Source organism: Hyphopichia burtonii (assembly GCF_001661395.1).
Source record: "Hyphopichia burtonii NRRL Y-1933 unplaced genomic scaffold HYPBUscaffold_4, whole genome shotgun sequence".
Lineage (NCBI taxonomy): Eukaryota > Fungi > Ascomycota > Pichiomycetes > Serinales > Debaryomycetaceae > Hyphopichia > Hyphopichia burtonii.
In genome coordinates, this window is record NW_017963731.1 from 109,855 (window position 1) to 121,917 (window position 12,063).

General features: G+C 39.2%; 7 protein-coding genes across 7 annotated transcripts; 3 read left to right on the forward strand and 4 right to left on the reverse strand.

Moving 5' to 3' along the window:
• Positions 1–187: 187 nt before the first annotated feature.
• HYPBUDRAFT_152879 (uncharacterized protein) lies at positions 188–1,024 on the reverse strand. Its single transcript, XM_020221240.1, has one exon. It carries the CDS (start codon positions 730–732, stop codon positions 391–393), a length of 342 nt encoding a protein of 113 aa, XP_020075895.1. The 5' UTR covers positions 733–1,024; the 3' UTR covers positions 188–390.
• Positions 1,025–1,169: 145 nt separating this feature from the next.
• Positions 1,170–1,934, reverse strand: ADH4 (Adh4p; the record flags this gene model as incomplete). The annotated part of the gene is made up of 1 exon (XM_020218693.1): positions 1,170–1,934. One exon carries the CDS (start codon positions 1,932–1,934, stop codon positions 1,170–1,172), a length of 765 nt encoding a protein of 254 aa, XP_020075896.1.
• A 594-nt stretch (positions 1,935–2,528) lies between these two features.
• On the forward strand, positions 2,529–3,088 carry HYPBUDRAFT_152880 (uncharacterized protein). Its single transcript, XM_020221241.1, has one exon. It carries the CDS (start codon positions 2,680–2,682, stop codon positions 2,941–2,943), a length of 264 nt encoding a protein of 87 aa, XP_020075897.1. The 5' UTR covers positions 2,529–2,679; the 3' UTR covers positions 2,944–3,088.
• Positions 3,089–3,237: 149 nt separating this feature from the next.
• Positions 3,238–4,712, reverse strand: SES1 (serine--tRNA ligase). Its single transcript, XM_020223039.1, has one exon. It carries the CDS (start codon positions 4,627–4,629, stop codon positions 3,250–3,252), a length of 1,380 nt encoding a protein of 459 aa, XP_020075898.1. The 5' UTR covers positions 4,630–4,712; the 3' UTR covers positions 3,238–3,249.
• A 272-nt stretch (positions 4,713–4,984) lies between these two features.
• Positions 4,985–6,275, forward strand: HYPBUDRAFT_152881 (uncharacterized protein). The gene has a single exon (XM_020221242.1). The coding sequence runs from the start codon at positions 5,045–5,047 to the stop codon at positions 6,233–6,235; it is 1,191 nt and encodes a 396-aa protein (XP_020075899.1). The 5' UTR covers positions 4,985–5,044; the 3' UTR covers positions 6,236–6,275.
• A 124-nt stretch (positions 6,276–6,399) lies between these two features.
• On the forward strand, positions 6,400–10,629 carry HYPBUDRAFT_152882 (uncharacterized protein). Its single transcript, XM_020221243.1, has one exon. It carries the CDS (start codon positions 6,505–6,507, stop codon positions 10,564–10,566), a length of 4,062 nt encoding a protein of 1,353 aa, XP_020075900.1. The 5' UTR covers positions 6,400–6,504; the 3' UTR covers positions 10,567–10,629.
• An 87-nt stretch (positions 10,630–10,716) lies between these two features.
• HYPBUDRAFT_91046 (uncharacterized protein) lies at positions 10,717–12,024 on the reverse strand (the record flags this gene model as incomplete). The annotated part of the gene is made up of 1 exon (XM_020223870.1): positions 10,717–12,024. A coding segment is annotated over one exon (1,308 nt), but the record flags the coding sequence as incomplete, so codon positions are not given.
• Positions 12,025–12,063: the final 39 nt, after the last annotated feature.

A 12,063-nucleotide genomic window follows, 5' to 3' on the forward strand; every position in this document is an offset into this window, starting at 1 on the left:
GAAGTTCTTCTTTCTTTTTTTGTAATTTGTTTTTTTGTTTTTTTTTTTTCACTTTTGTATGTGTTTTTTTTTCGTTTTGTTAGTCTACAGAGGCTTGTAACAAAATCAAAATATAAATATCAACCTTGATTCCTATGAAAACGAAATTTATTTTCAAACCAACTACTTTTCTTCTTTAAAGGTATCTAAACATTAGTTTTTTATTAGCTTCTTGTTTTTGAAAATGGTATGTTTGAATTACGTCCGTCCTCCCGTTGAATTTGATTTTTCAAATTTTTCATTGAGCTCCCTCTCTTTGACCTCCTTTATTTCCTCCGATAATTCCCTGATCGTTCTGACCATTTCCTATTCCTGATCGTTCTGATCACTTCCTATTCCTGATCATTCTGATCACTTCCTATTATCTGACCATTCTGACCATTCTTGATTCTCCCTGGCTTCCTCAATTAGTCGGTGAATGAAATGACGGGAACACGACCTGTTTATACTCTGAAATTGCCGATTGTGGTAAATTGATACGGGGGTGGGCGGCGGCCGGGCGCGCCCTCGGTCGGGGGACCGGCACGCTGTCAAAATTGCAATACTAACGGTTTGTCTAGTCTTACTACCAACAAGGACCACCTCCACAACAAGGATACTACCAACAAGGGCCTCCACAAGGATACTACCAACAACAACAGCCAATGTACGTCCAGCAACCACAACAAAATAACGGAGGAGGATGCTGTTCATCTTTCTGTGGATGTTGTGCAGCCATTCTCTGTTGTTGCTGTGCTGAAGAATGCCTTGGTATGTGCTGTGATGCCATGTAATAAATGTATTATTCCATTAATTTATTTACTTCTTGTCAATTGCATATAGATATAAAGTCTTGTTCAATTCTTGGTTGATCACGGGCACACTTGACGTATAAACTTATTGACTTTCTTCTTTGTTTAATCTTATAAAATTGTGATTTCTACTTTAATACAAAATTGTGATTCCTACTTTAATACAAAATTGTGATTCCTACTTTAATACGAAATTGTGATTACTTAATTAATATAGTGATTACTTAATTAATATAGTGATTGCTTAATATAAAATTGTGCTTTACTTAATACAAAATTGTGATTTACTAAATAAAACTTAATGTATATTCAAACATAAAACATAGACATAGACAGAGATTAGTGAGCAGTGAACCCACCAGAAGCGTAAATGGTTTGACCGGTGATCCAACCCCCTTCGGTAACTAAAAATCTGATGATTGGAACAATATCTTCAATCTTGGTCAATCTGTTGTGTAAACCAACAGACTTGTAAAATTGAATATCGCCATCAGTTTCTTGTCCGTACAAAAATGGAGTATCCATTGGACCAGGAGCAACAGAGTTGACAGTGATACCACGGTCGTGCAACTCTTTGGAAGCACTCTTGGTGTAGTACTCAACTGGAGACTTGTTACCTTGGTAGGTAGAGTAAAATGGAGTGTAAGCAGCCAATAACGAAGTAACCAAAGAAACAATACGACCGTTTTGGTTCAATTTGAGACTGGCTTCCTTGATAAAGAAAAAGGCAATCTTGTTATTGGTTTCGTCCATCCCGTCAAATTCTTCTTCGGTGGTTTCAACCAATGGCTTCTTCAAAACCCTACCAACGTTATTGATAGCAATATCAATACCACTGGGGAATTTGGATTTGGCAGCATCAAACAACTTGGTCAAATCTTTGGCCCCGGATAATTTGGCCTGGTAAGTTTCAACCTTGACCCCGTGTTGGCTCAATTCCTTAACAAGTTTATCCAAACCAGCATCAGGAGAGTTGTAGTGAATAAACAAGTTTGCACCCAAACGAGCCAATTCTTTAGCAGTAGCAGCACCCAAGTTTTTGTTACCACCAGTGATTAAAGCGGTTTTACCTTTGATTTCGTGTTCTTTAGAGTAAAATGACATGTTAGTTGATAATTGATTGATAATTGATTAATGATGAATGAAATATTCCAAATAGCTGGGAATTCGTCCCCAATTTATACCCTTCCGATGGAAAATACCCCAACCCACAGTTTTTAAAGCAATTGCAGCACTAACACCATCTCCCAATTACATTTTAGAGGTCAAAGATTCCTGCATGGCTCTTTTCTTCTCCCATTCTTCCCATCCCCCATTGTAACTAAAGACTCTTGTCAAAGTAGTTAAAAATTTCAGTTGCAATTTTCACTAAATGACGCATGGAAGCTGGCTTAGAACCGAGCAATGAAAACAAACCGAATGTTTATTTGTTGATGCTCTTCGGTCGTAAGCCCGTTGGCTTGGTTGGCCGTCTCCATTGGCAGCTCTTCCCTGGCATGCCAATGCAACGTCAAACTACGTGTTGAGCAGTACTCTCGGTGGAAGTTGGGGTGGAACTCTGGGTGGAAGGTTCGATGGAAAGCTCGGGGTGCTGCCGGAGCTTCCACTGGCTTGCTCCCAAGTTGACAGCCTTCCCTGGCCATTTTAGCTTTTTGCAACCCTACAATTCCGCTATTTGCAAAAAACAATATATTCGTGTGGATATATAGATACATAATATATAGTGAATATAGTGATCCTATAGCAGTCAATATAATCCAGTCAATGTAATCCATGCGAATTTGGAAGTTATAGGAACCTATACGAATCTATAGTTGAGACAGTTACTATAGTTGATACTATAGTTAATATGGTTATGGTTAGAATGGTAAACCTATATCTGTATGCTGATGCTACGCTTAGCGAAATTCCGTTTCGTGGATTAGCTTACCGAACAGGCGACGGCCCCACCAGCAGCTCCCAAGAGACCTCCGAAGAAGCCAACTTCGGTCTTGTCAGTGTAGGTGGCATTAGGGGTTCCGGAGCAACAGCTGAAGCATCTAAAACAATCATGCCAACACTGTCCACATTCACTACCAGGGTGTTCCACTTGGGATATCTCCAGTTCTTGTAGCGAAATTGAGTCCGAACTTCTTCGAAATTCCGGGGCTGCGGTAGGGGTATACGACGGAGGAGCTTGCTCTGGAGTATAATCTGGTAATTCGTTTTGTTTCATACCTCTTTGCTTGTATTCTTTGGTATTATTTGTTCTATTATCTGCTCTTTGTATGTATATTGTTACCAAATAAGATGTATATATAAGTTTAACTTTTGGGCTGTGAAGAGAAAAAAAAAATGATTCATGTGAACAATATAAACGACTTACAGAAAAAGATTGAATAGAAACTTTATTTATTTAGTGATATATACTCTATTAATATTAATTCTTCTTTTTATTAGAAGTAGAATTCTTTGGTAATTCTTTAACAAAAGGTAAAAATTCTGGTTCCCCAGGAATGTATTTTCTCAACACTTCAGGAACAACCAAACCATCTTCAGTTTGGTAATTTTCCAAAATACAACATAAAGCTCTTTGAGTGGCTGATAATGTAGAATTGAGACAGTGGACGTATTTTTTATCCAATTGGTTTTGTTGTTTGATACCACATCTGATTTCTAAATTACGGGATTGGTAGTCGGTACAATTTGAACATGAAACTAATTCCTTATATTCTTTTTGGTATGGGAACCATGCTTCTAAATCGTATTTTTTAGCAGCAGCGTTGTTTAATTCTCCACTGACAATACCAACAACACGGTATGGTAATCCTAAGGATTTATAAAATTCTTCGGATAATCCAATCATTCTATCGAATTCTGACCAGGATTTTTCTGGTTCACATAAAACAAATTGTTCGATTTTTTCAAAAGCATGAACTCTGAAAATCCCCCAGGCATCTTTACCGTGGGATCCTGCTTCTCTTCTGAAACAGGAAGAGTATCCTGCGTATCTAACTGGTAATTGTTCTTGTGGTGATTCAAACCATTCTCCAGCATGATAAGCACTGATTGGTTGTTCAGAAGTGGCAATCAAGTATTTTTCGTCTTCTCCATCGATAACTTTATAAAGCTCTTCATCGAATTGAGATAATTGTGCAGTCTTGGCCATGATATCTTTGTTCATCATCACTGGTGCTTGTAATGGAGTATAATCATTTTTAGCTAAGAAACTTAATCCATAATTAATTAATGCTTGATTCAAGAAAACCCCCCAGTTTCTTAAGAAGTATCCACGGTGGCCAACAATTCTACTACCTCTTTCTGGATCGTATCCATCTATTCTCAATAAAATTTCATGATGAGATAATTTGGCTGCAGCTCCGGTGGCTGAAGCAATTGGTCCAACTTCTTCAGCACCTTCTGGTTTCCAAACACGAACCAATTCATTGTTATCTTCATCTTGCGAATCAACAACCGATTCATGAACAATGTTACCAACTTGATTAACTTTATAACGTAATCCAGCATCGGCCTTGGTTTCACGTTCAGTTAATTCCTTCTTTTGGGCAACTAATTCGTCTTTTTCCTTTAATAACTCGTCGGCACTTTCCTTGGCCTTGAATTTTTTACCAATCTCTTTTTGCAAGGCATTGGTTTTCTTATTCAACGCATCCAAATCAAATCTAATCTTAGTCCAATTCTTATAATCAGCAATGATTTCGTCAACCAATTCAACGGAATCTCCTCTCTTCTTTTGAGAGGCCTTGATCTTATCCGGCTCTCCTCCCTTTTCAACAAGAAATGCGTTTATGTCCAACATCTTACCTTAGCTTTACCTGAACTTTATAATAACTTTATAATAACTTTATAAGAACTAAAGTACTTTATAACTCAAGAAACGGTGTTCGTAAGAACGAAAAGAAAAAAAAGCTGTTTTTTTTTTCATTTTTCATCGTTAAATACACGACTTGGATTCACATCCGTACATCCCATACAAAAGATATAAACTCGTAAAGAAACTAAACCTCCATGGACATCTTGTACCCCATTGAACGATTAGAAATGAGATGCAGCTGCTTCTAAGGGAAAGGCTTACTCTGAAGATCAGGCCATTGGAGTTTGTCAACACCATCACCGAGCTGTACTACTCGATGCTAGCGCAAACGGCACTTCGAGACGTATTCCCAGTAAATTGTCATCATAATGCAGCGGTGAATAGCTTATCATTGGAAAGTATGGAATACCAGTACTTGTTGAGTGGGTGTGCGGATCTGTCGATCAAGTTGTGGGATTTGAAAGCCCAAGAAGAAGTCAAAGGTGATGATGAAGACCCTGATTGGCGATACCGAAGACAATATGAAGATTACGATTATGACAATCCAAGACAAGTTTTCACGAATATCGCCACTGTTCCTCGTAAGACCGCACATACTTTTGGAATCAGCTCGATCATGTGGTGGCCGTTTGATACCGGGATTTTTGTTTCTGCTTCGTTTGACCACACGGTTAAAATATGGGATACTCAAGAAATGGCCCCGGTTCACGAGTTTGACATTGCCAATCGGGTGTATCTGATTGATATCAGGGGCCACCAGTCAAATGAAATGACGGCTAGTGCGCTTATTGCGGTTGCTAGCGATCAACCTTTTATCAGACTATTAGATATTAGGGCTGGTTCCAGCGCCCATACCTTGAGTGGCCATAAGGGCAAGACCCTTGAAGTCAAGTGGCATCCGACCAACCCGTTTCTCTTTGCTTCTGGTGGGTTTGATGGGGAAGTCAAGGTGTGGGATATTAGGAGAAGCAATAATTGCTTATGTCGTTTGGATATGTTGAAGACCAGTTCTCTGACCCAACATGATTCTCATAATCTTACCAAAGCTTCGGTGAAAGCCCACCTGGGCCCCGTCAATGGCTTGGTATGGGACGAGTCCGGAACCACTCTTTTCACTGCCGGGAACGATGATAAAGTCCGCTGCTGGGATGTTGCTTCGTCCTTAGCTCCTCCGATTAATCGTTTAATTAATTTTGGTCCCTTAACAAGAAACAAGTACCCGCAAACAATTCCAATCTTGCTAAGCTCGAAGCTGGAACTGGAACTACAATACCTTCTTTTCCCTAGTGATAACGATGATGTCTTTGTCTATAGAACCATCGATGGTAAATTGCTAAGTCGATTGAGCAGACGGGGTAGTAAAAATCACGGTCGTACTTCTTCTATGTGCTACGCTGGTCCTTCCTCCGGCACTTACTTCTGTGGTACCATGGATGGTGAAATTGTAACCTGGGTTCCTTCTTGGCCCACCTCCTATGATCGACAAGCTAAATTGGAACTGAAGGACGTCCTTGACAGATCTCATTTGGTCAAAGAAGCCAATGAAATATTGGCCAATGACCCGTTTCTACAAAAATCCTTCCCCACTTGATAGTTTAGTTGTGTTTACGAATCTACTCGACCACCCTGTAATAGTAACTGTAGTCTTCTGGGAACCGTAGCCTAGGTCTAAAAGAATGGGACGTAAAGTGAAAAATCTGAAGAGATGCACACAATTTTTTTGAGGAAGAAAAATTGATATGAGAAGCTCTGCGTAAAAAATAGGAAAACCCATCAACTCATCACAGCATTAACTCTACATTTGTTGGTTGACCAAGGGTTCGAGGACTCATTGAATCGGAAGCTGAGAAAGAAAGTATCATGAAATTGAAATTGCAAGTGGTGCTTATTCCAGCGCACATGCTGGATGTTTCAAGCGATAAACTTGATTCTTCGGTTACTAAAAAGTTTCTTCATTTAACTGAACCAGAAACTACAGTTGGAGAAGTATGTGACGCTTTATGTGCACGGTACTCCAAGCTATATCCCGAAGATGATCCCTTGGACATTTTCGGTTTGCAGGATAATGATCATTGTGACCTTGATCCAGATTTTGTTAGTATTGATGTTTTCAGTCTGGGTGATATTCTTCGAGTCTTGGTTAATAATGAATTGCATTCAGCTAGTCGGCAAAGGATATCTTCAGAAGAGACCCATTCGCTCAATCCTTTTTATAGCCAAACTCCTCCGCTGTTACCCCCAGCGCCGGTGCTTGCCCATAACACATCTTTTCAACCAAGTTCTAAAAAGAGAACACAAGAGTTTTTCGAAAAAGGAGATCCCCAAATTCCAATTAAAAGGCAGAGGTCCAGAACGATCTGGTCGGTCAGAAGTAAGTCTTCAAATAGTCCCACTCCTGAATCAAGTGCTGCTGCTACCCCTTTAATTCATATGCCTAAAAAGAGAAACCCAAATAAGCTACAAATTGAAGACGATAGTGAAAAGGAGAATAATGTGGGTCATGACTCAAACGTATCTCCAGATAGTGATATTAATGATAGTAATATTTCATTACCACCACCCGAAATTCCTGAAGATCACTCGATCCCCGTTAAGAAGCCTAATCCGGTTTCTCCTTCAAATCAAAACTCTACAAGAGTAACTTCAGGAATGCTTAATATACCACCCCATGCTCAATTGGAAAAGAAAGATCTACTAGATAAAGAATCAAAACCTAATTTGAGTGCTCCCTCGAATGCTTCTTCAAGCTCGTCTTCAAGTTCGTACTCAACCCCTGTACCTGAGCTACCCAATGAGGAAGCTTCTACCATTGATAATATTCAAAACATTGAAAATAATCAAGCGGATGACCAGGACTCCATCAGTAGAAGTGACATCGTGAGAATATTCAGAAATGGTCTAAGAGTACCTACAAAGTTGAGACAGCGTTACTCATCCAATCCAATATCAAATGATGCATCTAACGACTCGTCCAAAGCAAATGCTATAATGAAATCTTTGGAAATCGATATGGTAAATCAACAACCTACTTCTAGTGATAGAAGATCAAATTCAAAAAAACCTGATTATCCCTCTCGTCCTAAACCATCTGGCTCTCAAAATCAGTCCCCTGCTAATAGAGTAATTGAAGAAAGTTCGGAATCAGACTACGTCGAGGATGATTTCGACAATGAAATTGCCGCCGCAAATAATCTGCTGCTTCCATCCAAACCTTTACAACCATCTCAATTGCCTCCTCCCTTTGATGAAATTTCAAATAAATCTAAATTGGCTTCGCTCCATATCAAGATGAAAAAATTCGAACAAAAATTGGACAGTACAAAATTGAACTTACATGACGAGGAACCAGACTCTACAGACTTTAGCAAAGTCGGGAAATACGAAAATGAACCGTCAAATTTAGCTAAATCACCCCATGGTCGCAACAATCCTCTTCCAGTTGAAGATGATAATCTGCAAAACTCTCTCAAGAAAAGTCCTACTCAGATCCAACAAAATCACTCTACCGACCTCGAACAATCATCTAAACCTCCAAAGTCTCCTTCTCTTTTTATTGATTCGATCGATAAAAGTCATCATACAGATACAGAAGATGACTATTCCCAACGTAAATCAGGCAACGAAAATGATACCGATCCAAATACTCCAAACACTCAATTCCAGCCTCCCTTAATGATGAATTCTTTGACAGCAGCTCCTCAAAGCTCTCCTAAAGCAGGTCTGACCAAATCACACATTGATAGCTCTCCCAAAGCAGGTCCCAAATCACACATTGATAGCCCTGCCCAAAATCAATTCCCTGAATCAAACACAGATTCGAATAATCAATCGAGCCCAAAAAGACCTCGTATTTTCATCAATAGCATTAGGATTGGTAGACCACAAAGAGACCCTAAGGAAGTTACTGAGCCGAAAGAAAATGGAATACCCTCAAATAATATATCTCAGGTATCAGATCAACTCCCTCAAGCTTCACCAAGGAAAAATGACTCTACCAATGTGCAAACTGAAAACCCTTCTCCTTCATTGACTTTTCAAACTAATTCAAATATCAGTAACCTTGAAAAATCCCAGGAACTCAAGTCTGGTGCTGATGAGGGGAATATCAGTAACTCGGTTAATATGAATGAAGCTATATCAAAGACTTCACAGAACTTAAATGGTCTGAATCCAATTGTTTCTCAAGCATCCGATAAACCTAAACCTGCCACAAATTTGATCACCGAAGAAACTTTGAACAAGCCAATAGCAAGAAGATTTATTGCAGTCCCCGGTAGTGGCGACTTCAATGATAAAAAGCCATCCAAAAAGCCATCCAATGGGTCTAGCGACAGAGCCGACCATGAAGTAATTAGCCTGTCGACACCTGAAAAGAAGAAATCTCATGAGAACAGTTCATCTGCTATTAATCAACAAGAGAAAGTTGGTAACAATGTTGAAAAGGGAATGGATACTGAAAATAATGACAGCAAGAAAGTTTTGAATGCATCACAATCTCTGACTCCAAGCGATGCTTCAGGAAGGACTCCATTAGTGGATTTGTCTCAAGTTAAATTTCAAAAAAAGGAAGTGAATGGCAAAACATTTGTTGATATTACATCTGGAAGCTCTTCTGGTTCTGATTCGGATTCTGATTCTAGTTCTGGCTCTGGCTCTGGCTCTGGCTCCTCTGATTCTAATTCTGATTCTGACTCAGATTCTGACTCCGGTTCAGACTCAGATTCTGAACCTGAATCAGAATCTAAGTCTAAGCCTGTCTCAAACGAAAAGAAAGACGCTTCAAGTCCAAAATCAAAGCAGTCGGGGTCAAGTAATGAGGAAACAGGAACACTGGATCGCACTGAGAATAACCAAGAAACCGTCGGAGTTGTACAGAGTTCTAATGTTCCTAAAAGCAAGGCAGCTTCGTCTAATAGCGAGATAAGTAAGAACTCTTCTTCCGTTCCTCAACCTCAAAATTCGCCTGATAAACCGACTACTGTCTCTTCTCAGCCTTCAAATACAAATAAATCTCAGGCAATCCCTGAACCGCAACTTATAGAGGTCATAAGCAGTGGATCTGAGTCTAGCAGTGGCTCCGGTTCCAGTTCGGATTCTAGCTCCAGCTCTAGTTCTGGTTCTGGTTCTGGGTCAGATTCGGACTCAGGTTCCGATTCAGATTCGAGCTCTGGTTCTGGGTCAAGCTCTGATTCTGGTTCTGGGTCAAGCTCCAGCTCTGGTTCGGATTCGGATTCAGACTCAGACTCATCTAGCGACTCAGACGTTGAACCTGTTCAGAAAAAACAACGTTTGGCTCCAACTATAGAAGACTCTGCCACTCCATCTGCAAAAGCCACTCCATCTGCAAAGGCCTCTCCATCTGCAAAGGCCTCTTCATCTGCCAAAGCTCAATCAGTTCTCACGTCTGCACCTCCACGATCCCCTAAATACATCGTTTACAGAAGTGAAAAAGAACAACAGAGGAAGAATTCTCTAGAGAGCGGTATCCAACACTTACCAAAGAAGCCAGAATTTTCAGCACAACCAGTTCCAAAACCTAACCAGATAAGGAAGCCAGTTTTGAATTCTTTGACAGACCTTGCCAAAAGAGGAGTTCCTGAAGTAAAAGATGCACGTTTTGGATCAGCTGAAAAGGAAACTCCTAGAAAACTGTTCGGCGATTTAATTAAGAAATCCGATTCCAAAAGTGATAATTCAAGCTCTGATTCTAGTTCTGATTCTGATTCTGGGTCGGGGTCTGATTCTGATTCTAATTCTGGATCTAATTCTGACTCGGATTCTGATTCTAGCTCCGATTCGTCTGATGACTCTGAACAAGAATCCAAATTCGTTAGTTTAAAGAAATTGGCTAAAAAGAGAAATCCTACGAAGAAAAAGAGCGGAGGGGGATTTTCTGCATTAATGAAAGATGTTAAGCATTGATTATAATCTATTGATCAATATAATATTAAAAGGAGTACAATATATACTTTAAGTAAATAAACCTATTAGCATATTAGATAAGTTTTTTATTTGTAAGACTTTAAGCATTTATAATTCTTGTTCAGTGGGACGAGCTTGATAACATATATACCTGTCAATGATATCAACACACCAATCGTGATAAGTGTAATGGGAATGGTTGAAGCGATTTGGTGCCAGGCGTAAGATGGCCAGAAAGACTTTATTAATCCATTCAGAAGCCAATTGAGGGTTTTCAATACTTAGCGCCCCAACGTACTGTTCAAAATAATCACCAAGTATCTCCTGCTCAAACTTCACCCCACTATCATAAAAGCCGTAAACGTTACTATTATTCGGAGAGTTATTGAAGGCCAAAGCGGAAAAGAGAGTTAGACGTTCATCAAATTGGTTTCTTACTAGATCATCATCAAGACCAAGATGTAGCTTATAAGCTACTGCCAATCTTGAAAATAAACTATTTGATACCATAACTCTATATAAAAGCCCGAAATGAGAAAGGTTTTGTTTAAAATAAGGATCAATTTCTGCGGAGCCAGTTCTCACTTTATAAAACCAATCATTTATTTCCTTCCCAATGAAAAGATCGCCAAACCCGTCTAAGAATGATAGTGAATGTTGTATAGCCTTATAGAATGACTTATTGGATATCATTTTTTTAGTTTCAGTCAACGATTTGCTCATAGGATGGTTCCGGTGAAGTAATGCAAGAGACATATCCTTGTGGAGTAATGCTTTGGTAAGCAAGTTCTTATCCTTGATTTGGGGAAGAGGAGGGAGATCGATTGTTTTATTTATAGTTTCAAGGTGAAGTTTAGCCAGGTTGCCATATAAAAGCTCTTTATTTACTGGTGCAGTATCGTAATAATCATTCATTAGGTGCATTATATGTTGAATTTCGAGGGTATCGGGGATTTTATCAATAGCTTCTTTATTTCTCTTCAAGTAATAGTCGACTATTTTATCAATCAACGCATCTATTCGAAGCTTCTCATCATCCCGAACTATCAGGAATCCAATTGCAGTTAAGAGCCATTTGAAATTATGGAGATGACCACCTCGGGGATTCAGAGACATTTTATTTATTTCAAATTCTAATGTTAGCTCAGGACTTGCTTTAAACTTCAATTTTTGTTGTCCAAACAGATGCAAGTTCAGTGAAATGTTCGAACCAAAGTAAATCAACTCACTATACTCATCAATGCTATCGCTAGTTTGTAAATCATGAGCAAATTCCTTTTTGACATAGTTCAATGCATCCTCCACAATTACCTTTAAGATGCTACCACTTTTCGTTGGAAGCAAAGTACTAAGTTTTTGATAGATATAAAACTTCAAAGAATGCGTTCCAAGGTTGCATAAGTTCCGTCTTTTGGAAGAACAATCAAGTAAATGATAAAAGTCGTTGGGTATGGGTAATTCGATAACCGTACTAGTATTCACCTGGCCCAATCTTGA